The sequence below is a fragment of the Ranitomeya variabilis genome, chromosome 4, assembly GCF_051348905.1.
Source record: "Ranitomeya variabilis isolate aRanVar5 chromosome 4, aRanVar5.hap1, whole genome shotgun sequence".
Classification (NCBI taxonomy): domain Eukaryota; kingdom Metazoa; phylum Chordata; class Amphibia; order Anura; family Dendrobatidae; genus Ranitomeya; species Ranitomeya variabilis.
Window position 1 is genome coordinate 393,015,355 of NC_135235.1, and position 26,391 is coordinate 393,041,745.

General features: G+C 44.1%; 1 protein-coding gene across 3 annotated transcripts in view; it reads left to right on the forward strand.

Annotated features, from left to right (window-relative positions):
- Positions 1 to 26,391, forward strand: part of LOC143767147 (uncharacterized) — a 43,164-nt gene that overhangs the window by 13,433 nt on the left and 3,340 nt on the right. The window contains exons 1-8 of one of the 3 annotated variants that reach the window (XM_077255184.1): positions 4,842 to 5,034; positions 10,747 to 10,875; positions 11,681 to 11,848; positions 11,935 to 12,064; positions 12,180 to 12,307; positions 16,455 to 16,553; positions 16,737 to 16,842; positions 20,342 to 20,731. In XM_077255184.1, the coding sequence (XP_077111299.1) occupies positions 4,984 to 5,034; positions 10,747 to 10,875; positions 11,681 to 11,848; positions 11,935 to 12,064; positions 12,180 to 12,307; positions 16,455 to 16,553; positions 16,737 to 16,842; positions 20,342 to 20,731 (1,201 nt within the window). In that variant the 5' untranslated portion in view covers positions 4,842 to 4,983. Of the gene's footprint in view, positions 1 to 4,841; positions 5,035 to 10,746; positions 10,876 to 11,680; positions 11,849 to 11,934; positions 12,065 to 12,179; positions 12,308 to 16,454; positions 16,554 to 16,736; positions 16,843 to 20,341; positions 20,732 to 26,391 lie in introns of those variants that run through there. The other 2 variants (XM_077255185.1, XM_077255186.1) reach the window with 2 other exon arrangements.

A 26,391-nucleotide genomic window follows, 5' to 3' on the forward strand; every position in this document is an offset into this window, starting at 1 on the left:
AATCGGCAGCATGGACATCGGAGGCAAAAACCCAAGAGTTATCCTCCTGGCCATAACCCTTCCACTTGACCAGATACTGAAGTTTCCGCCTTGAAAGACGAGAATCCAAAATCTTCTCCACCACATATTCCAGCTCCCCCTCAACCAACACCGGAGCAGGAGGGTCAACGGAGGGAACCATGGGCACCACATATCTCCGCAACAAAGATCTATGGAACATATTATGAATGGAAAACGAAGCAGGAAGGGCCAAACGAAAAGACACCGGATTGATAATTTCCGAAATCCTATAAGGACCAATAAAACGAGGTTTGAACTTAGGGGAAGAGACCTTCATAGGAACATGATGAGAAGACAACCAGACCAAATCCCCAACCCGAAGCCGGGGACCAACGCACCGACAGCGGTTAGCAAAACGTTGAGCCTTTTCCTGAGACAATGTTAAATTGTCCACCACATGAGTCCAAATCTGCTGCAACCTGTCCACCACAGAATCTACCCCAGGACAGTCCGAAGGCTCAACCTGCCCTGAAGAAAAACGAGGATGAAAACCGAAATTACAAAAAAAAGGCGAAACCAAAGTAGCCGAACTAGCCCGATTATTAAGGGCAAACTCGGCCAACGGCAAGAAGGTAACCCAATCATCCTGATCAGCAGACACAAAGCATCTCAAATAGGTTTCCAAGGTCTGATTGGTTCGCTCCCTCTGTCCATTTGTCTGAGGGTGAAACGCCGAAGAAAAAGACAAATTAATGCCCATTCTACCACAAAAGGACCGCCAAAACCTAGAAACAAACTGGGTACCTCTGTCAGACACAATATTCTCCGGAATACCATGCAAACGAACCACATGCTGGAAAAACAAAGGAACCAAATCAGAGGAGGAAGGCAACTTAGGCAAAGGTACCAAGTGGACCATTTTAGAAAACCGGTCACAAACCACCCAGATGACAGACATCTTCTGAGAAACAGGAAGATCAGAAATAAAATCCATGGAAATATGCGTCCAGGGCCTCTCAGGGATAGGCAAAGGCAAAAGCAACCCACTAGCACGAGAACAGCAGGGCTTAGCCCGGGCACAAATCCCACAGGACTGCACGAAGGAGCGCACATCCCGTGACAAAGAAGGCCACCAAAAGGACCTGGCAACCAAATCTCTGGTTCCAAAGATCCCAGGATGACCAGCCAACACCGAACAGTGAATCTCAGAAATCACCTTACTAGTCCATCTATCAGGAACAATTTCCCCACAGGACAGCGGTTGGGTCTATCAGCCTGAAACTCCTGAAGCACCCGCCGCAAATCAGGGGAGATAGCAGAAAGAATCACCCCCTCCTTGAGAATACCAGCCGGCTCACGGACTCCAGGAGAATCAGGCAAAAAACTCCTAGACAAGGCATCAGCCTTCACATTCTTAGATCCCGGAAGATACGAGACCACAACATCAAAACGGGAGAAAAACAAAGACCACCGAGCCTGTCTAGGATTCAACCGCTTGGCCGACTCAAGGTAAATCAGATTCTTATGGTCGGTCAAGACCACAACACGATGCTTGGCTCCCTCAAGCCAATGTCGCCACTCCTCGAATGCCCACTTCATAGCCAACAACTCCCGATTGCCGACATCATAATTACGCTCAGCAGGCGAAAACTTTCTGGAGAAGAAAGCACACGGCTTCAACACAGAGCCATCAGAACCTCTCTGAGACAGAACAGCTCCTGCCCCAATCTCAGAAGCGTCAACCTCAACCTGAAAAGGGAGAGAAACATCTGGCTGACGCAACACAGGGGCAGAAGTAAAACAACGCTTAAGCTCCTGAAAGGCCTCCACAGCCGCAGAGGACCAATTCACCACATCTGCACCTTTCTTGGTCAAATCGGTCAAAGGTTTAACCACAGTAGAAAAATTAGCAATGAAGCGGCGATAAAAATTAGCAAAGCCCAAAAATTTCTGAAGGCTCTTCACAGATGTGGGCTGAGTCCAATCATAAATAGCCTGGACCTTAACAGGGTCCATTTCAATAGCCGAGGGAGAAAAAATGAACCCCAGAAAAGAAACCTTCTGAACTCCAAAAAGGCACTTAGACCCCTTCACAAACAGTGTATTAGCACGAAGAATCTGAAATACCATCCTGACCTGCTTCACATGAGACTCCCAATCATCGGAAAAAACCAAAATATCATCCAAATATACAATCATGAATTTATCCAAATACTCCCGGAAAATATCATGCATAAAGGACTGAAACACAGATGGAGCATTAGAGAGCCCGAAAGGCATCACAAGATATTCAAAATGGCCTTCGGGCGTATTAAATGCTGTTTTCCATTCATCACCCTGTTTGATGCAGACCAGATTATACGCCCCTCGAAGGTCAATCTTGGTAAACCAGCTAGCCCCTTTAATCCGAGCAAATAAATCAGAGAGCAAAGGCAAAGGGTACTGGAATTTGACCGTGATCTTATTGAGAAGGCGATAATCTATACAGGGCCTCAAGGAGCCATCCTTCTTGGCAACAAAAAAGAACCCCGCTCCCAACGGTGACGAAGACGGGCGAATATGCCCCTTCTCCAAGGACTCCTTTACATAAGTCCGCATAGCGGCATGCTCTGGCACAGACAAATTGAAAAGTCGACCCTTAGGGAACTTACAGCCAGGAATCAAATTAATAGCGCAATCACAGTCCCTATGAGGAGGCAGAGGACTGGATTTAGGCTCCTCAAATATATCCTGGAAATCCGACAAAAACTCAGGAACTTCAGAAGAAGGGGACGAGGAAATTGACATCAGAGGAATGTCACTATGTATCCCCTGACAACCCCAACTAGTCACGGACATAGATTTCCAATCCAGCACTGGATTATGTACCTGTAACCATGGAAACCCCAGCACAACCACATCATGCAAATTATGCAACACCAAAAAGCGAATATTTTCCTGATGTGCTGGAGCCATGTTCATGGCTAACTGTGTCCAGTACTTAGGTTTATTCTTGGCCAATGGCGTAGCGTCAATCCTCCTCAAGGGAATAGGACTCTGCAAAGGCTCCAAGGAAAAACCACAGCGCTTGGCAAATTCTAGGTCCATTAAGTTCAGGGCAGCGCCAGAATCCACAAATGCCATTACAGAAAAGGACGACAATGAGCAAATCAGGGTAATAGACAAGAGAAACTTAGGCTGTACAGTACTGATGGTAACCGACCTAGCAACCCTCTTAGTTCGCTTCGGGCAGTCAGAGATAGCATGAGTAGCGTCACCACAGTAAAAACACAGCCCATTCTGACGTCTGAACTCCTGCCGTTCTGATCTCATCAAAACTCTATCACATTGCATAGGCTCAGAACTCTGCCCAGAGGACACCGCCATATGGTGCATCACCTTACGTTCACGTAGGCGCCGATCAATCTGAATGGCCAGAGACATTGATTCGTTCAAACCAGCAGGCGTGGGAAACCCCACCATAACATCTTTAACAGCTTCAGAAAGACCCTTTCTGAAAATAGCCGCCAGGGCATCCTCATTCCATTTTGTAAGCACAGACCACTTTCTAAATTTCTGACAATATATCTCTGCCGCTTCCTGACCCTGACACAGAGCCAGCAACATTTTTTCTGCCTGATCCACAGAATTGGGTTCGTCATAAAGCAGTCCAAGTGCTTGAAAAAATGAATCTACATTGAGCAATGCAGGATTCCCTGGCTCAAGGGAGAATGCCCAGTCCTGCGGGTCGCCACGCAGCAGAGAAATAACAATCTTCACCTGCTGAATGGGGTCACCAGAGGAACGGGGTCTCAGAGCAAAAAATAATCTGCAATTATTTTTGAAGTTCAAAAACCTAGATCTATCCCCAGAAAACAAATCAGGAATAGGAATTCTAGGCTCAGAAACAGGAGTTTGGACAACATAGTCTTGGATACTCTGTACCCTAGCAGCGAGATGATCAACACGCGCAGACAGACCCTGAACCTCCATATCAGTACCAAGCTCCTGCACCATCCAAAAATCAAGGGAAAAAGAAAGGACGAAACAAGCAACAAGAAAAAAAAAAACAATGACTCAGAACTTTCTCTTCCCTCTTTTGAGATGCATTAACACATTGTGGGCCAGCTGTACTGTTATGACCTGGTGGTTACGGAGCGGTACTGAGATGACCTGGTGGGTAAAACCAATCATGGACAAACTTAGAGGAGGTAGCAGCTCCACAGACAGTAATCACTGATATGACCTAGTGAATACGGAGCAGCACTGAAATGACCTGGTGGGTAAAACAAATAATGTACTAGCTCTGAGGAGGTGGTAACTCTACTGACCGCAATCCCTACTCCTAACACCAACACTAGAAATAGCCGTGGAGCGTACCTAACTCTGCCTAGACGCCTCTGCACAGCCTAAGAACTAGCTACCCCTGAAGATGGAAACGGAAAACTATCTCGCCTCAGAGAAACCCCCAAAGGAAGACAGCCCCCCACAAATATTGACGGTGAGTGGAGAGGGAAATGACAAACTCAGAAATGAAACTAGATTTTTTAGCAAAGGAGGCCAATACTATCTAAATAGACAGAGATAGGAAAGGCTACTGTGCGGTCAGTATAAAAACTAAAAAGTCCACGCAGAGTTTACAAAAAATAACCACCACACCGACTCACGGTGTGGAGGGGCAAATCTGCGACCCCAGAGCTTCCAACTAGCCGGAATATTTCATAATGACAAGCTGGACAAAAGAGACAAAATTAAACTGAACAAAACACCCAAAAACTAGCAGACTTATCTTAAGCTGAAAATGGACTGGCCAACAGAGAACTTCCAGGAAAGAACTGAATCCACAGGAAATACATTGACAGCTGGCATCCACTACAGCCAAAAGCCCAGTTAAATAACAAAGGCCAGGGAACCGATTAGTGAACGCAGCTGCTAAGTTCCACTTGAAACCACCAGAGGGAGCCCAAGAGCAGAACTCCCAAAAATACCATTCGCAACCACAGGATGGAGCCCAAGAACGGAATTCACAACAATACAGGAGCAGATTACCTACAGGTATATAGTATATACAGGAGGAGATGACATACAGGTGTATGCTATGTATAGGAGGAGATGACATACAGGTATATACTATATACAGGAGAGATGACACACAGGTATATACTATATACAGGAGGAGATTACATACAGGTATATACTATATATAGGAGGAGATGACATACAGGTATATACTATATACAGGGGAGATGACACACAGCAGGTATATACTATATACAGGGGAGATGACATACAGGTATATACTATATACAGGAGATGACATACAGGTGTATACTATATATAAGGGAGATGACAAACATGTATATACTGAGGTGAAAATGAGAGGTGTGAGGTGAAAATGAAAAGGTGTGAGTGCAAAATGAGAGGAGTGAGGGAAAATAGTGGAGTGATCGGAAAATGACATGTGAGGTCGAAATGAGTGTTAGGGGGGAATGAGAGGAGTGAGGGGGAAAATAAGAGGAGTGAGGGGGAAAATGAGAGGTGTGAGGGAGAAAATAAGAGATGTGAGGGGGAAAATGAAAGATGTGATGGGGAAAATGAGAGGCGTGATGGGAAAATAAGAGAAGTGAGGTGCTATAACTAACCACAGATATTTACTATGCCCAGGCAACGCCGGGCTCTTCAGCTAGTAGATATATATATATATATATATATCGCTCCACACTGGGAGAAGCCGGAGACCATCTGTCAGTGAGAAGCAGGGACCGCGCCGGGAGCAGGTGAGTATAACAGAGAGGGTGAGCATTCCGATATTCACCTGTCCCCGTTCAACCGCCGGGCTCCGTCTTCCGTGTCCTCTGGCTGTGACGTTCAGGTCAGAGGGCACGATGATGTGTTAGAGTGCTCCCTCTGCCGAAACAGTCACTGTGGAGAGACCGACGCTGAGGAGCAGAGAGGTGAGTATGTCTTTTTTTTTCTTTTATTGCAGCAGATATTCAGTACGGTTAATCATATCAGCATAAACTGCATCTTATGGGGCCATAATCAACTTTTATGCAGCCGATCTTCTTCAGGAGGCTTGCTCCTCTTGAACACCTCCTGAATGATCTCCTGAAGAAGATCGGTGAAACGTGCGTTGAGGCGGCAGGTGGGGATTTAATTATCTACACTATGTAAGTTATACTGTTCATTATGCTAATATCCGCATTTGGGCACATATAGTCTATACACATAGTATGCACTATCGCACTTTATCTCTGGCTTAGATCTACAGCACGCAGGGGCGTAACTACCGCGGTCGCAGGGGTCGCAATTGCGACGGGGCCCGCAGTGCTTAGGGGCCCACCCAGTCCAGCAGACTGGGCGGGCTCCTAAGAACTCTAAGCTACAAAATGGGCCGCCGGCCCTTTAAATAATTCTTCCTTACAGGCCCTGCTGCGCGTGCACTCGCGATCACGGGTGGGACTGCACTTGACCCGCAGCAGAGCCCCTCGACCGCAGAGAGCCGCACACCACTACTATAGCTGCCACTGCTCTGTGCGCACAGGACCTGTGATGAGGTCACAGGAGGGGAGGAGTTGGAGTCACATGATCAAGGGCTTCCGTGTAGTGCAGGACAGTAGTGCAGTGCTGTTTGTCATCATGCTGGAGGAGGGTAAGCTTTTGTGTGAGGTCAGGAGGGGTTTGGGTGGATGTAGCAGAGCAGTGTGTGTATGAGGTGTACGGAGCGGAGCCGGGTGTGTATGAGGTGTACGGAGCAGAGCTGGGTGTGCATGAGGTGTACGGAGCAGAGCCGGGTGTGCACGAGGTGTACGGAGCAGAGCCGGGTGTGTATGAGGTGTACGGAGCGGAGCCGGGTGTGTATGAGGTGTACGGAGCAGAGCCGGGTGTGCATGAGGTGTACGGAGCAGAGCCGGGTGTGCATGAGGTGTACGGAGCAGAGCCGGGTGTGCATGAGGTGTACGGAGCAGAGCCGGGTGTGTACGAGGTGTACGGAGCAGAGCCGGGTGTGTACGAGGTGTACGGAGCGGAGCCGGGTGTGTACGAGGTGTACGGAGCGGAGCCGGGTGTGTACGAGGTGTACGGAGCGGAGCCGGGTGTGTACGAGGTGTACGGAGCGGAGCCGGGTGTGTACGAGGTGTACGGAGCGGAGCCGTGTGTGTACGAGGTGTACGGAGCGGAGCCGGGGGTGTACGGAGCGGAGTCGGGTGTGTACGAGGTGTACGGAGCGGAGCCGTGTGTGTACGAGGTGTACGGAGCGGAGCCGGGGGTGTACGGAGCGGAGCCGGGTGTGTACGAGGTGTACGGAGCGGAGCCGTGTGTGTACGAGGTGTACGGAGCGGAGCCGTGTGTGTACGAGGTGTACGGAGCGGAGCCGTGTGTGTACGAGGTGTACGGAGCGGAGCCGGGGGTGTACGGAGCGGAGTCGGGTGTGTACGAGGTGTCGCATCTCTGCTTCAGGAAAATGGCCGCCGCGATCTCCATCTGGGCACGCGCGGCATCCTGCGGCCATTTTCCTGAAGCCGCGGCCAGCAGAGCGCCGCTTCTGCGCACGCGCGGCCAAAGGAAGATGGCCGCCCCCACCGATCACCAATGAAATGTCGCACATCACGCTATTTTCACTCCCCTGTGCAGTGGATTCGGGACCTTGGGCATGCGCACACCACTACGCCACCAACGGAAAACTAAGCAAGATCTGGGGGAAGACACCACGCCCATCTGACCTGACCAGCCTGATTGACAGGCGAAAACGACTACTTTGGTAACGTATTTCGGCAGCATAGGTGGGGAATCGGGGTCCACAAAATACACTATTGCAATGCACAGCTCAGGCCCCATTTAACAGTATTTTTATCTCATACGGAAAAAACGGGGTGACAGGTTCCCTTTAAGAGAAAGCCAAAATAACCCCGGGACAGAAGGCGAGAGCAGGGGGGAGGTGCGGGACAGAGCCGCTTTAGGCTAGTTTCACACTAGCGTTAACTGCAATACGTCGCAAATGCGTCGTTTTGCCGAAAATACGCATCCAGCAAAAGTTCTTGCTGGATACGTTTTTTCGTCATAGACTAACATTAGCGACGCATTTGCGACGCATTGCCAAACGTCGCGTCCGTTTTGCGATGCTTGGGCATGTGGTAGTGGACCGTCGGGAGAAAAAAACCTTACATGTAACGTTTTTTGCTCCCGACGGTCCACTTTTTCCGACCGCGCATGCGCGGCCGGAACTCCGCCCCCACCTCCCCGCACCTCACAATGGGGCAGCGGATGCGTGGGAAAAATGCATCCGCTGCCCCCGTTGTGCGGCGGAGACCACACTAGCGTCGGGAACGTCGGCCCGACGCACAGCGACGGGTTGTTCCCGACGCTAGTGTGAAACTAGCCTTAGTCAGGAGAAGCTGAGGAGCTGCAGCCGGTTTACATCAGCCACCCCTGTACCAGAGAGGAGATTGTGAGTTGTGTATATGAGCTGGTATCTCTGGTGTGTGTGTGTGTGTGTGTGTGTGTGTGTGTGTGTGTGTGTGTGTGTGTGTGTGTGGTATCTGTAGTGTGTGTGTGATAACTGTAGTATGTGTGTGATATCTGTAGTATGTGTGTGTGTGTGATATCTGTAGTGTGTGTATGTGTGTGTGTGATATCTGTAGTGTGTGTGTGTGTGTGTGTGTGTGATATCTGTAGTGTGTGTGTGTGTGTGATATCTGTAGTATGATGTGTGTGTGTGTGATATCTGTAGTATGTGTGTGTGTGATATCTGTAGTGTGTGTGTGTGTGATAACTGTAGTATGTGTGTGATATCTGTAATATGATGTGTGTGTGTGATATCTGTAGTGTGTGTGTGATATCTGTAGTATGTGTGTGTGTGAGGCAGCGGCGTAACTACTACGGTCGCAGCTGCAAGCGGCTCTGGCAGGTCAGGGGGCCGTGAGTCCCCTTGAGCCTGTCTCCCTTATGCTTGTGTCCCCATGTGCCAGTCTCCCTTGCCCATTAGTCCCTGTGTGTCCCCATGTGCCTGTCTCCCTTGTCCCCTTATGCTTGTGTCCCTTGTCCCCGTGTGCCAGTCTCCCTTGCCCATTAGTCCCTGTGTGTCCCCTTGAGCCTGTCTCCCTTATGCTTGTGTCCCCGTGTGCCAGTCTCCCTTGCCCATTAGTCCCTGTGTGTCCCCATGTGCCTGTCTCCTATGTCCCCTTGTGCTTGTGTCAGTCTCCTTTGTCCCCTTGTGCTTGTGTCAGTCTCCTTTGCCCACTAGTCCCTGTGTGTCAGTCTCCCTTTCCCACTTGTCCCTGTGTGTCCCCTTGTGCTTGTATCCCTTGTCCCCTTGTGTCAGTCTCTTGCTCACTAGTCCCTATGTGTCCCCTTGTGCCTGTCTCCCTTGTCCCCTTGTGCTTGTCCCTTGTCCCCGTGTGTCAGTCTCCATTGCCCACTAGTCCCCTTGTATCAGTCTCCCTTGCCCACTATTCCCCGTGTGTCAGTCTCCCTTGCCCACTAGTCCGTGTCCCCGTGTGCCAGTCTCTCTTGTCCACTAGTCCCCGTGTGCCCTTTGTGTCAGTCTCCCTTGCCCACTTGTGTCAGTCTCCCTTGCCCACTAGACCCCTTGTATCCTTCTCCCCTGCCTCCTAGCCCCCATGTGTCCCCTAGTGCCTGTCTTCCTTGCCCCCTTGTTCCCTCTCCTCTGCCCCCTCGTCACCATTTGCTCGTGTCTTTGTCACTGCCCCTGTATGGAGGGGCTGCATTATACTATGAGGGGGGCTGCATTGTATTCTATGGGGCTTACATTGAATTTTATGGCGGGGGGGGCCCCATTTGGAAGTTCGCACCGGGGCCCATAACTTTGTAGTTACGCCACTGACAGCACGTATTACTGCCTTTCACTTCAGGCCTTACCGGTCATTTATATACACCTATATGTTACATGCTGTTGTGGTAATTATCCTCAGTATTTGTACTGCATTATCTTTATACTAGGACCCCTGATGGGACCATCTTTTAGACAAAACATTTGTTTGTATTTTCTAGTTCACTATTACATACTATATGCATTTAATATTTCTATTTTGTAACAGCTATAACCCCCTGATATTCCTGCTTTTAGTGTCACGCTGATCTCTATTTTCTGTTATTTTTTGATTAAATAAATTTTGTAAGATACATGACGTGGTCATTACCAACCAGTGAGTTGGAATCTCCCTCTGTCACCTCATCTCCCCCCCCCCCCATATAATGGGGTACTTATATGTTTCGCTGGCAAATGGAGGCCTAATGGATTTTGGGTCTGCTAAGTAGTCAGCCCAGAGACAGAAAGCGGTGATGTCACTGCTCCTACAGCCATCGGACCACTGTGTCCTGCTCTAACTTACCTGATCGCTTAGGCCAATCACTAGCTGCAGCGTTGGATTCAGGTGGGTGCCAGTAGGTGAATATGGTTGGGTTGTTTTTTACATATCAAGTCCTCAAGGGGTTGATTTGCTGTTGTGAACTTCCATCTAATTACTTGCAGATTTTCTGCACAGTTTCTCCAGCTAATCCAATATGTGTGAACACGTCTAACTCGGGAAGAAGTGCAGAGCCCCTAAAAAAGATCACAATTGACCAGTCACTAATGACAGCATACTAAGGTTCTAAAAGTTAGATGGCTGTACTCCTTACATCTCTGACCTAATCTCCAAATCTTAAGATTACGCCCACACTAAAATTCCTTATCGTATTAAGCATACTACTGGACTATTAATAAGATTTTATTATAATAAAATTTTACCGGTATATGTTTTCCTGCAGAAGCCAATTCAAGCTTCATTCCCTTTTAAATTTGTACGTGAAATATTTAAGATGGAAAAAGACAGAAGTCAAATGACTGACACAATATTAAGTCTCACCCTGGAGATCATCTACCTGCTGACCGGAGAGGTGAGTAATTCTGGTAAAAACGTCATGTCTTCACTCTTATGCAGGGGCGGACATACTATTGGTACAACTTGTGCAGCAGCATAGGGGCCCAAGGGTTGAGGGGACCCACCCACACCTTAACAGCAGAGGGAATTTTGCATTATGATGAGCTACTGGACTGCAAAGGGTCAATATATTACATAGTTATGGTAGGTTGAAATAAGACCTAGGTCCATCAAGTTGAACTTAATCCACCAATTCTACATTTTTATTTTTTTTTTGTCACTAAATTATATATAACCCACAATGTTATGTGTACTGAGGAAATCATCCAGCCCTTGTATAAAAGCTGTTATAGTGTCTGCCATTACTGCCTCTTGTGGTCAGCATTCCACAGTCTGACTGCTCTAACTGTAAAGACCCCTTCCTATATAGCTGCTGGAATCGCCTTTCTTCCACTCGTAATGAGAGCCCCTGGCCTTAGTATGGTCTTTGGAAGGAAGAAGTCCTGTTTTAATCCTTTGTATTGACCACACACGAATTTATACATATAAATGAGATCTATGAGATTTATTTTTTTTCTAAGCTAAACAAGCCCAACTTTTCTAACCTTTCATCATGTGGAATACCTTCCATCCCTTTATAATAATCTGGTTGCCCACCTTTGAACTGACTCTAACTTCTGAATATCCTTTTTAAAATATTGTTCTTGCAAAGAGGCTGTCTACTATCTGTGGTCCTATAGAGTTGGTATTTAAGACATGTTCATAACAGTTACAGTACATACCTGCACTGACTATGGTTCTCTGTTATTCATAACATGTAGGATTATACATTTGTAAAGGAGTTATCCACAAGCCTCATTAAAAGGAACTGTGGTGGTTGCCATGTATTGGGAGGATGGAACAAGAATCAGAACCCCACCACAGAAATAAACAATGAGCAGAAGATCTTAGACCTGACCCGTAAGATCATTGAGCTGCTAACTGGAGAGGTGAGCGCTCCTAGGAATGTTGGGCCTTCATACAATAACCCAAAGCAATAACATGTCTGAATGATGGCTGTATCATTGTGTGTCAGGTTCCTATAAGATGTCAGGAGTCGGACGTCACAGTCTATTTCTCCATGGAGGAGTGGGAGTATTTAGAAGGCCACAAGCATCTGTACAAAGATGTCATCATGGAGGAAAATCAAAACTTCACATCACCTGGTAAGAATTAATTTTAATTCATGGCAAATAAGAGTTATTTTGTGGGACTCCTGGATATTTCATATCTTATTACATATGGTCAATGTATTCATTAACTTTGAATTGGTTCACACAGATGGATCTAATGAGCGAAAAATATCAGAGAAAAGGTCTTGTCCTCTTAGTCCAGAAGATTCTTCACATGAAGATCATGGTATCTCTCCGATTGGAATTGGAGATCTATCCAAAAGCCAATATGACAATGTGAGTCTACATCGTGTGAACTGTAAGGCTATGTGCACACGTTGCGGATTAGGCCTAAGAATTTCTGGTGCGGATTCTGCCTCTCTTGACAGAAAACGCAGGTGCGGATTTGTTGCGTTTTTTGTGCGGATTTTTTTGCGGATTTACTGCGTTTTTTACCCCTGTGGATTTCTATAATGGAATGGGTACAAAAACGCTGCAGATCCCCAAAAAAGAAGTGACATGCTACTTCATTTAATCCGCAGCGTTTCCGCACAGAATTTTCCGCACCGTCAGCACAGTGGTTTTTTTGCCCTTGATTTACATTGTACTGTATATTTATATATGTTTCTGCACCGCAAAAAAACGCTGTGATCCGCAGGAAATCCGCAACGTGTGCACATACCCTAATAATATTGTTTTGTGTAGTATCCAAGTAGGCAAACCATTTTAGTAACTTTTTCTCAGTGTCTTTGTGGTGCAGGGTCCTAGTTACTCATAGGTACATTATTTCTGAGGCTAAAAAAAAGTTTTTTCAAGAAAGATTAATCATTGTTGATCCAGAAGAATATACTGTAAAATCAAAATCCTCATTGAGATTTCTTACCTGCTTAGCCATGAGGGAGAACATTCTTCTCCAATACATTTTGCTGTCAGTAGTAGAAATGTCCATCAAAATTCCCAGCTTATGTTCACGTTTTGATTAAACTGTGCACATGATGTTCCTTCACCATTTCTCCTCCCATTTCCTACACTGCTTATTTATTCTGAGCTGTTTGGATGTTGTGAGGAAATTGAGATTCCCATTTTTTTTTAACCAGAACACACAGCTGCAGCAAAAAGTCTTCCATTCTGGACGTTCTGATCCATCCATTTAACTATTTGGTTTATTGGGTCCAATTAGTTTGGGAGGCTATGGTGTGATGGACGTACACACAAAAAAAGCCGATTCCTTCACAATATGACTAAATAACTAGAATGAACAAACAGTTTGTTAATTTTTTTAAATGGTAGAATGTGTAGTTCACTTGTGATGGGCGTTTTATTGTGTTCACTGAGACACAGACCCAGATTAAATACTTTATTGCAATATTTCCCCAATGGAACCTTATGTCCTCCTTTACTTTTATTAAAGTATAGATATAATGCTATAATATTATTGAAGTGTAGATATGATTACAAATTTCTCAAGACTACTTTAGAGGATCTATAACCACTTGGAAAATTTCATGAGTCAAAAGGAGACCAAAATATAACCCATTTTCAATTATTTATAATTCAAAGAAGTAAAACATTTCCTCTCTAATTTAGTAATAACATATTTTGCTATCTAAGAAAGGGGCTTACATCTGCTGAACATCACTGTCCACAGGCTAAGGCCTCTTTCACACTTCCGTCGGCAGTGTCACGTTTCAATGCGTCGCCGAGACGTACCGACGGACATCAGAAAATAGCGGTAAAACGTACTCAACGTTTCCTGTATTTCGACAGAGGCGTCTCCTGAATTTGCATAGTGGAGAAGCAGGATCTTGGAGAGAGCGAGAGAGAGAGACTCCCATTCTGTGGAACGACGTATGCCGCAGGAGGCGTCGGGGAACGTTTTTCCACTGCAGACAAAAAACGTTTCATGGAACGTTTTTTTTTTAAACACGGGCCGTCAAATTCTGCAGGATCCAGTGCACGACGGACTAAGGCTACTTTCACACTAGTCCATCGGTACGGGCCGTCGCAAACTGTCGGCCCGACGGACAGTGTGCTAATTAATCACAACGTGGGCAGCGGATGCAATCTTACGACGCATCCGCTGCCCAGTCTGATGAGCGGGGAGGAGGGGGCGGAGTTTCAGGCCGCGCATTCGCGGTCGAAAATGGTGGACTCGACGCACAAAAATACGTTACATGGAACTTTTTTTGTGCCAAAGGTCCGCCAAAACACGACGCATCCGTCGCACGACGGATGCGACATGTGGCCATACGTTGCAATGCGTCGCTAATGTAAGTCTATGGGGAAAAAACGCATCCTGCAGACAACTTTGCAGGATGCGTTTTTCCTCCTAAACGATGCATTGCGACATATGCAAAATGACGCTAGTGTGAACGTAGCCTAAACGTGTGGCCATCCGTCACGATACGTCGCTAATACACGTCTATGAGAAAATGCAGGATCCTGTTTCCTCAAAAAACGACGTATCTCGACGGGACTACAAAGACGGAAGGGTGAAAGAGGCCTAAGGCTAAGTTCGCATTAGCGTTGTGCGACGCAGCGTCGGGCGCCGCTGCGTCGCCGCATGCGTCATGCGCCCCTATATTTAACATGGGGGCGCATGGACATGCGTTGTGCTGCGTTTTTTGACACATGCGTTTTTTGGGGCGCACGCGTCAGGGCGCACAGGACGCAGCAAGTTGCATTTTTTTTGCGTCCAACTTTCGGCAAAAAAGGACGCATGCGTCGCAAAACGCAGCGTTTTAGCGTGCGTTTTGTTGCGTTTTTGTTTGCGTTGTGCGTTGCGTCGCCGACGCTGCGTCGCACAATGCAAATGTGAACGTAGCCTAAGCTGGGAGATACCACTGTGTGTGGAGGGGAGTGTGGGCAGCATGTAAACACAGGAGAGATATGTCCTGCTGTATTCATGCTGGCTGTATAGATGCACATGAAGCAATGTATGATGGATTCCTGTGGATTGTGGAGCAGGAAGGGGAGAAGTAGAACGCAAGAAAAAAGAGCTAAAGTAAAACTTTTTTCTTCTTCATGTTATTCAGCTTGGGGGAAAAAAACCAATTTGAAAATGGCGCAGTAGCAGCTATTGGTGTATATAGCTGTGATTGCGCATGTGCCGGCGGCGCCATCTTACTGGAGAAGAAAATAAAAATTCCTCCTTCAAGATGGCGCCGCCTGCGCAGTAGCAGCTTGGAGATAGCCGAGAGCTTATATTTTGAAAATGTCAGCTTTTTTTTTTTTTTTTCCACAAACCATACTTATTTGGCATTTTTACTTCAGCTTGGCCAACTTGTTGGAACTTCGCATGAGAGGTCATGACTGAGCACAGACAGACAAATTTATATCAAGAATATGTATATAATTTCAGAAAACTGGTACAAATTAAGGCCTCTTTCACACTTTAGTCTTTTTGTTTCCGTCCAAATCCGTAGTTTTGTGAAAAAAACGGACCCAGCAAATTCGTCGTTAAGGCTACTTTCACACTAGCGTCGTACGATGCATGTCGCAATTCGACGTGCCGACGCATACTGTGCAAGAAAAACACAACGGGGGCAGCGGATGCAGTTTTACAACGCATCCGCTGCCCCATTGTGATAGGCCGGGGCGGAGTTCCGCCGGAGTTCCGACACGACGCACAAAAAAGTTACATGTAACGTTTTTATGTGCCGACGGGGCGCCACAACACGACGCATCCGTCGCACGATGGATGCAACTTGTGGCAATGCGTCGCTAATGCAAGTGTATGGAGAAAAAAACACATCCTGCGCGCCACTTTGCAGGATGCGTTTTTTCTCCAAAACGACGCATTGCGACGTGCGACGTACGACGCTAGTGTGAAAGCAGCCTACTTCTGTGTCCATCGGGCGGAGACAACGCTCATAGAAACGTTTTTTGTGTACGCTGTAAAATCGCCCAGCAACGGATCCAGTGCTAATGGAAGCAGGATCTGTCGCTGACCGTCAAAAAATGGAATCCAGCGATGGATTACGTTTTTTGAAAATCAACATCTCTCTCTCTCTCTCTCGTCAAAAAAACGGATCCAGTGCATCCATTTTTTTTACAATCGGCACAGGATCCGTCTTTTCAAGACTTTGACTGATTCTAAGAAAGCGGATGTGTGAAAGAGGGCTAAGAGAAAAGCGTACATTTCTGACGCTGGAGTATGGCAGCTGAAAGATGCACCAAATTCAATAAGAGGTGCCCTCATCTTAATGAATTTGGCACATCTTACTTGGTGGTCTCTTCAGCAAGGCTAACAGCCGAATCAGCCTGTAGCTAAGATGTATGTAAAATTAGGACTTCATCTGTATATACGGTACTCTGCATTCAGAAATGTTCACGCTCCTGGCAAGAGGCCAGGAATATTTTTGCATGATTGTGTTTGCATTTCACCTTAGTTAAATAATTTCTCCAATTAAGACAGATTTTTTTTTTTTCACCCTGAAACCAGATTAGATCTGAGCCCAAGCCTCCAATTGCCGGTGAGACCCTGTATAGCAGTAGCGCACTCCTCACAACTGCTCCATCGCCGAGAAGTACACTCACTGAGGTAAACTGAAAGTGAAATCTGCCTCATTGTAACACTGAGATATTATTAGCAAATCATATAAATTATCTATTTCAGAAGTCTAACAACTTCCACTTCTGTTATTTTTTATATTCTCTATTTATTTTTTGTGATAGGTGCTGTTTAAATCTATATTTGTGTTTTCTTTACATTTTTGCGGCATAGGATGAAAACGACCTTGGTTCTAAAGTTGTAGATGGAGCACAAGAGGAGTGTGTGAAGGACTTTGATCAGTGTGAAGGGGAGGATAGCACTTTACAAATCAATCCAGGTGAGTGATCAACACCAGTATGGACAAAATGCCACAGGAACGTAAAATGTGGTTTCCAATTAGGGTGGGACTAAATGGCGATCGACTGCGATGCATGTCATACAGCCATAAATCGCACTATGTTACTGCTATATTGCAGCGTAATGGAGGTAATGGGGGTCGCATTGCCACCCTAGGGTACTGTGACTACCAAGTGGCAAAAAATCCAGCTGGTTACAAGTTTTTCCACTTGCTTGTTGTGGTAGTCTAGGGGGTTGTAACGAGACCCCACTCACTTGCATTGGGCTGTGTGCACACGTTCTGGATTTTTCGTGTTTTTTTCGCTATAAAACTGCGAAAAAAACGCATCCATTAAGCATCCTATTAATAGAATGCAATCTGCAATTTTTGTGTACGTTGCTTTTTTTTTCCACGAAAAAAACGCATTGCGGTAAAAAACGCAGCATGTTCATTAATTTTGCGGATTTTACGCGTTTTTTCTGCTATATATTGCATTGGGGAAGCTCCAGAAAAAAACGAGCAAAATCCGCAAAAAAAAGCTATAAAAACGCGCAAAAAACGCATGCGAATTTCCTGCTTAAAAAGTCCGTTTTGGGTCAGGAAATTTCTGCAAAGATTCCTGACGTGTGCACATAGCCTTAGACTGCGATATAGCCTCTGCACTATGCCATTTGTTGTGGTAAAAGCATCTGGCTCTTTTTTTTTAAATGCTGTTATAGTATCTGTCATTACTACCTTTTGCAGTAGGGCATGCCACAGTCAGACATCTCTAACCCTTTTTCCTATGTAGCTGCTAGAGTCTACTTTCCTCCACACATAGTGAATGCCCTCAGTTCTTTGTAACATCCTTGTAATGGATCCCATAATTTCTAGTGCAATTTCTTCCCATGAGGAAGATACCTCATTTGTGGTCAAAAACTTCTGTTTGGGCACATTGCAGGACTCAGAAAGTAAAGAGCGTTATTTGATTTTTGTAGTGTAAATTTGTCTGTATCAGATTGCAGACGCCATGTCGCATTTGCAGATCCCCTGACATGTCAAAACAGCCGAAACCCCCAGATGAGTGGCCACATTTACTAAACTAGACCCCTCAAGGAATTCATTTATAGATGTATTGAGAATTTTTATCCTACAGGTGATTCACAAAACTTTATAAATTTGGTGATAAATCTGAATTTTAGTTAAAAATTTTAAATTTTTTGTTTTCATATCTAAATGTTATATTTTCCACTAGGAATAATAGGAGAAAACTGACCCCATCATTTATTGTGCAATTTTTACTGAATGTGACCATGCCCCATATGTGGTTGCACATTACTGTGTGCACACGGCAGGGAATAGATGCAGATTCTATTTGAATAGATTGTGGGCTCCATTAGGCGAGCCCCTGTGATGCCGGTTCAGCAGAAAGTCCCGAAATGACCCGATGTTAGAAACTTCACTGGTTAACGATTTCACCTAGGGGTGTAGTGAGTATTTTGAACCCATTGGTGCCTCACAGAATCTAATAACAGGATGTAGAACTAAAACATTTTAGTGGTAAAAATAAAATTTTTGTATTTGCTGCAATTGTCAGTTGCACAATTGTTAATGGATGAAACTGGACCCCACAAGTTCAGTTTCCCCTGAACACAGTGATGTCCCAAATCTAAGAAACTACTCTTAGGCCACATGTCAGGGCTGAGAAGGCAGGAGCGCTATTTGGTTTTTGGGACACATATTTTGGTAGAATAGTTTGCGGGTGACATTTGCGGAGCCTCTGGTGCCAGAACAGCAGGAAACCCAAAGAGTGATCCCATTGTAATATTTGCACCTCTCAATGAATTTATCTACGGTTGCAGTGACTATTTTCAAACATCCAAGCCAGGCTTTATTCTGGAGAATTGCAAATCTGCCAGTTTAGTGCCCATAGATTGTGCCCCAATACAGTGTAGACTGTATATTGCAGCGCCCCCATACATGGTGCCCAGCTTGTTCTTCTGGAGATACGCACCCATAAATTAAGTGCCTTCTCTCCATTACAAGAATACTAAAAATTGGCCGCATACTGTGGTTTAGGCACAGGAGGCTCAGAGGGAGGGGGGCATTTGGATTTGGGAGCACAGAATTCACTGGATTTTATTTGAGGTGGTGGGAGCCATGTCGCTTTTCCTTTGTTCAAGTAGTAACACGGGAACCCGCTGTATTTCCAGTGACCGATAACGAACCTGAATGGGGAGCTGATTTTGTGCTGGATTAGTCATGGTTTTTATTGGTAACATTTTGGGGTGCATAATTTTTGATTGCTTCCAGTATAAGGCTGGATCACATTCTTGTGTTCTACGCTGAGCACTTACATTGGAGTTTCCGTGTAAATCCCACAAAAATGCGATTCAAACAAAATCCTCAAAGGAACCACTCACCATAATGCGGCAGATGGAGACACTTTGTACTCCATTTGGCATCTGCTCCCGTGGTATCCATCTTCTTTTTAGGCGTTCACAGAACTGTGGTCAACCACACTTGTGTGCTAAAAAGACACCTAAAATGATGGGACACCGCAGAACTCCATCTGCCTCATAAGTAAGTGGTTCCGTACGGGTTTGGTCTGCATCGCAGTTTTAGGAATTTACACAGAAACCCTGACATAAGCGCGCAGAGGAGAGTGCAAGATAAATGTTAGCCAAGCCTTATTCCAATATTTGGGAGGTAGAATGAACATAGACAGCAGTACAAGAATAATTCTTATTTTTATGTTTGCACTGTTCACCATGTAATATAAGTGATTAGATGACTTTATTCCCTGCGATTACAGAGATACCAGATTTATTTTGCGTTTTTTTTCACTGCTATCACACAGTAAAAATGCTTTTTTTATTTAAAAAAAAATAAGTTATTTTGTCACCGTATTCTGAGTAACTTTATTGTTTGGCAAAAATAGCTATATGAGGACGATGATGAGTTGGAGGGGGGGTTTTTTTGTACAATTTTGGAGCACAAAGTTTTTTGATCACTTTTTATTTGGGTTTTTCAGACACAGAATGATCAGAAACCAGCAAATCAGTAATTGTTTTAATTTATTTTTTGTATTTGTATCAGGATTATCATTGGTTGAACATCCAAAATGTCCGAGTCATTGATCCATGAATAGAATTTTTCTTCTGAAGTCCCCATAATACTAAAAGAGCCTGAGACTCTTAAAATTGGTGGATTGTTTTAATATTATTGATTCTACAGTTTGGGACCCTTTCCGAGCACCTAATATCCCAGGAGTACCATATTTCCAAGTCCCCACCATAATGCTTCCGAACCCTTTGCTCAGACAGTGTTATAGAGTTCCTGGGTGACTTCATAGCACACATTTTTTACTTTAATGGAAAATGATACAAGACTTAATTTGTTGCAGTGATTCCTAATGTCGCCATGATAACAGCTAACAGAGCAGAGAACTAAAGTTGTTTGATCATAAATTGTGATCTTGATTGGTCATTTCTTCTCATTATCATTTTTTATTTATCAGATAAACATTCAGGCATGAATGGTTCAGAAGAACAAGTCTTAATATCTTCAGATTATGAGACAGAAGACAATGACTTAAGAGAATTTTCTGCTGACGAAAACCCTATTATCCCAAATATCTTTCCGATATTACCTAACCTAGATCTGTCCTCCAACTGTTTTGATCAAAGGTTACTATTTCCTAATTTTCCAACCTTTATCCCTGATAATCAACCCTTCAAACCTCTTCAAACATTTCCTTGCCCTGAATGCAATAAGTGTTTTAACTGGAACGCTGAACTTATAAGACATTTGCGAAGTCACACTGGTGAGAAGCCATATTCTTGTCTGGAGTGCAGGAAGTGTTTTACACGCAAATCTACACTGTTTAGACACCAGAAGAGTCACTCAGGTGAGATTCCATTTATTATTGTTTTTCCTATTTTGTCCTGCTAATCTTTTTTAACTACTTTCCTGCACAAACTCTTCATCCAACTGTCACTTCAATGCAGAGCTGCTGCCATATGTGTCCATATTATTGCTCTTCTTAGTATCCTACATTATAATGCCCACCACTGTGACCTTACAAAGTAAATTGCCTCCTTTGTGCCCTTTAAATGGTAAAATTGTGCCTTAGATAATATTAATGCCCTGTGCAAATGTCCTAGAAAAAAGGACCCACATTTTGCCCACTAGAAAGTACTGATGCCCCCAGTGTGCCCATTTAACGGTCACAATACACTAATTGCCCCTATACTAAGTGTCCACTTAACATTGAAAAATGTCCTGAGTCCCCCCATATATAGTTCCCATTTGCATAGCATGATGGGCCCACAGCTCTCCCCATACACGGTATGATGGGACCCACAGAAGTCCCACACTTTATGATGGTCCCCAGTAGCCCTCCACAATGTATGATTGCCCCCAGTAGCCCTCCGCACTGCATCATGGCCCCCAGTAGTCCCCCACACTGCATCATGGCCCCCAGTAGTCCCCCACACTGTATCATGGCCCCCAGTAGTCCCCCACACTGCATCATGGCCCCCAGTAGTCCCCCACACTGCATCATGGCCCCAGTAGTCCCGCACACTGCATGATGGCCCCCTGTAGCTCCCCACCCTGCATGATGGCCCCTAGTAGCACCCCTATATTGTATGATGGCCCCCCTAGTAGCTCCCCATATTGTATGTTGGCCCCAGTAAGCCTCCACTGTTTGATGGTACCCAGTATTCAGGCCTGACAGATTCAAGAAAGAAAAAAAAAATTTTGTGTCACCTTAAGCCTCGAGCCTGTCGAGCCCGACCGTGGACAGGATTGGCGTGGATGGACTACTGCTGATGTGTTCTGGCGTGATTACATCACGCCAGAACACAAACATGTAGTCCGTCGTGGTATAATGACGTCCACCTGCACCTTCTCCAGTGCGTGTGCCTGCAGTTTTGTAGGCCACAGACCTAAAGCAACCTGCAGTCTACGGAACAGGAGGCAGTAGTACAGAGAGACGATACCTTATTTTTGCATATTACAGCATGTCACTTCTTTCAGCATTTTTTCACCCATAAAAAGCAATGTGTAAGTGCAAAAATGCAGGTATCAGGTATTGCTGCAGTTTTGGTGCAAAAACCTAAGGAAGTTTCATCATGTTTTTTGGTGGGCACTAAACTTTTATCAGCATGCAGTAAACTGCAAAGACCATAAAAATACAGCACAAAACTGTAGCAAATATGCAGAATTTTTTTTAGCAAAAACGCAAGGTATGAACATCTATAAGAACGAATGCAAAATGGATTGCATATGGATAATAATGCAAGAAAGAACAGTGAACAAAGAAATATCATCCTTTATTTTCTGGATAAAAACCTGAAGGTTTTTTTTTTATATATATATATATATATATATATATATATATATATATATATATATATATATACTTATGTAAACTTACAATCCCAACACTAACAAGCTTGATAATTCTTTACGCTTCTTAAGCGCTGCAGAGTATTATTAATGCGATCAAATGTTCAAATCCCTTTGTGTGACTAATAAATTGGAAAAAATATACAATTAATATTTTTCAAAGTAAAAAGTAATTTAATAAAAATCAAAAAATTGGCATCACCGTGACCATAACAAACAGTACAATAAAAAGATATCATTTTTTTCTTATTCTGCCCCTTTAATGATGTAAAAGCATACAAAACTTTTTGGTCTTTTTTTTTTTTTTTTTAATTTACGGTAATTCAAAATAGTATTCTAATTAATATTATTATATAATATTATAATTATATTATATAATATTATTCTAATATTTATTATACTATTCCAAAATAGTACCAACAAAAACTACAGCTCATTAAGCAAAAAACAGTCATCTTAGACATCTGTAATGGGGTTGTCACCGTAGTTGCATTGACCTTTTGCATTGACCTGTACTGTAAAACTTAATATTTATCCCTAAAAAAGTAAAAAAAGGAAAACAACACCTGAATTTTTTGGGGGGGTTCATAAAAAAAGTAACACAAAAGTATCAGTCACTTGCTGAATAACTTAAACCCTAACACAAATTAATGGGGACCGTCAGGTCCTCAATGCCCTTTAAACCAGTATCATTCAGATAATGCTCTGCCTAACCAGCCCTTTAAAATGTTGTTCAGTTAAATTTGTTTAAAAAAAAAAAGTACTTAGAACCTCCTCTTTTCTTATGCTAATTAGGCCTTTGACTAGGCAATAGGGCGTTGGTTTCCCCAGACTAGTCATCCATCTTTGCGTGTCATCGCGCCCCTGTGGGGGTGAAAACATGATTTGAAAGAGCTGACGTTATCGCCTGCTCTCTGCAAATCTTGCGCAGTTCTATTTGGTGGCGTCATTGAGCCTCTGCAGCTATATGTACACATTCCGACTTCAGAGGCGCATTGCGCTTGACTGAAAGTGCAGTGGATGTATGTGAGCCATTTTCTGCAGTTCCAGTCTGGAGCAGAGCGCCTTTAAAGCCAGAAAGTGTACACCCGGCTTCAGAGGCTCAATGATGCTGCCGAATAGAGACGCACGCACACGCAAGATTTCCAGAGACCTAGCGGTGATGCAGTCTCTTGCAAATCATGTTACCGGGGCATGATGACATGCAAAGAGGACTGACTACTCTGGGGAAACTAGCATGCCATCGACTAGCCAAAGGCTTTATTAGCATAAGAAAAAGGTTAGAAATAAATCCATGTTTCAGAAAAGCAAGTGAATAACATTATAAAGGGCTGGTTAGGTAAGGCTTTTAGTAATACATGCATTCATGGCTGAAAGTAATAGCACCCTTGAAATTGTTCCAGAAAATGAAGTATTTCTCACAGAAAATTATTGCAATTACTGTACATATTGTCAAACCTCTGTTGTCGGGTGTCCCAGGACCAGGGTTTCCTTCTCTGTACCTAACGCTAGGGGTGCCTTAGCTCGCCCTGTTCCTTGGGTTACATCTAATGGTGAAGACGCTGGGGCCACGTACCTTGCCTTAGCTCCTAAATCCACCGTCAGTCTGTACCTTTTCCCCACCCAGGGAAGAGAGGAGTAGTAGTGTACAGTAATACACCAACCAGACTAACAAGGTAATACAAACAAGGATAAAGAGAAATGCCAATCATACAAATATACACACATAAACAACAGAGGTAAACACTGGGGCTTGGAGGATGGGGTTAAACCAAAGTAGGAGAATAAAGCGAATTATCACACACTCAAAACCTAGCAACAGTCACAGAAAAATCCACCAGCAAACTCCAGCCATGCAGCAAAAGCTATCCTCTGACAATGAGTGATAGCCAGGGCCCAGATTATATAGGAGATGGGAGTGGCTAACAGTGCACAGTTGAGAGCATTAACACAGGAAATCTTCCAGGAGCTCTCAACAGAACAGATTATCCCCTGCACTGCTAAAAGAAACTTACACCTTTTAATATGAAGGTGAAGTGCTTCTAATCAGTGCAGGAGTAGGAGAAATCAGACCCTGTGGTCTTCTGGTTCCTCTCTGTCACTGTAAACTTGTGACACACGTGTTTTGTTATACACATGTTTACATCCTTTGTGTGCACTGAAACAATATAAAAAAAAGGCAAATGGGACATAATTTTACACACAACCCTAAAAATGGGCCGGACAAAATTGTTGGCACCCTGAACTTAATATGTGGTTGCACACCCTTTGGAATAAATAATTGCAATCAGTCACTTCTTATAACCATCAACAAACTTCATGCACATCTCGACTGGAATTTTGGACCACTCTTCTTTTGAAAACTGCTCCAGGCCTCTCATATTTGAAGGGTGCCTTCTCCCAACAGCAATTTTAAGATCTCTCCACATGTGTTCAATGGCATTTAGATCCAGACCAATTGCTGACCACTTCATAACTCTCCAGCTCTTTGTTTGCATCCATTTCTGGTTGCTTCTAGAAGTGTGTTTGGGGTCATTATCCTACTGAAAGACCCATGACCTAGGACGCAAACCCAGCTTTCTGACACTGGGCACTACATTGCAACCCAAAATCCTTTGGTAATCTTCAGATTTCAGGGTGCCTGCACAGTCACAGTGCCGGAGGTAATAAAACAACCTCAAAACATCTTTGAACCTCCACTTCATTTGACTATAGGTACTGCTCTTTTCTTGTAGGCCCCATTCCATTTTTGGTACAGTAGAATGATGTTCCATTCCAAAAAGCGCTATCTTGGTCTCATTTGTCCACAAGACGCTTTCTTAGAAGAATTTTGGCTTACTTGTGCACATTTTGGAAAATTGCAGTCTAGCTTTTTTTGTACCTGTGTCGGCAGTGGGGTTGTCCTTGGTCTCCTGCCATAGCGTTTCATTCAAATGTCAATGGATAGTTCGCACTGACACTGATGTACCCTGAGCCTGCAGGGTACAGTTTGAATTTCTCTGAGACTTGATTGGGGCTGATTATCCACTAGCCAGATTATCCTGCGTTGCAACATTTCATCAATATTTCTCTGCCATCAGTGTCCAGAGAGATTAGCTACAGTTCCATGGGTTGTAAACTTCTTGATTATGTTGCGCACCATGGATAAAGGAACATCAGGATCTCTGGTGATGAACTTGTAACCTTGAGATTGTTAATATTGCTTGAAAATTTGTGTTCTCAAGTCCTCAGTTTTGTTTTTTTTTTCCTCCTCTTGCTGTTCTCCATTCCTAATGTGGCACACACAGACACACTGCGCAAAGATCAACATCTCCCCTTTTTATCTGGTTTCAGGTGTGATTTTCATATTACCCACAAATATTACTTGCCACAGGTGAGTTTGAAACAGCAACACGTGCTCATGCAAAACAACCCATTTTGGGGGTTTTGTGTGAAATGTCAAATTTTTCTTTTTTTTTTTTTGTTGTGTTCCAATAAACACAAAGGACATAAACATTTGTATAAAAAACGTGTAATTGCAATAACTTTTTTGGGAGAAATACTTCATTTTCTGGAACAATTTCAAGGGTGCCATCACTTTTGGCCATAAATGAATGGGAGTCATTCAGAATTTACGCTTTCTTGTTCACCCAAAAAGTGTAATAAAAAGTGATCATAAAGTCATGTCTTGTATCCCAAAATTAGACCAATAGTAACTACATGGTTTTTACTGGCTTTTGAATAAATTGAAGTTTTATCCTTTGTGCCGGGTTCCTTCCTCCTTTCCTCACGATTGGCTGTGCTACACCAGCAGGTGAGCTCCATATCTCTCCACCAGCTTCAATAACTACATCTTACCACGCTAAAAATAAGCCCTCCTATAGCTCCATTGCTGGAAAAATTTTAAACTTATGACTCTTAGAATATGGTGGCATCCCAAAAAATTTAACTTTTATACAACAAATACTCCGTTTAACAAAAAAAAATCAAGCATAAATAAAAGTACGTGTATAAAATTGGTTTTGTCATAATTGTGCTGACCTACAGAATAAAGTTAACATTGGTACAGTAAATTACGAGTACAATTTAAAATGTAAAAAACTGTATTATAGGTATTATAGAGCTCAATTTCCCTTGCTTTTCTAGAACTTTGCCTGCAACTACCATTAGGGGGAG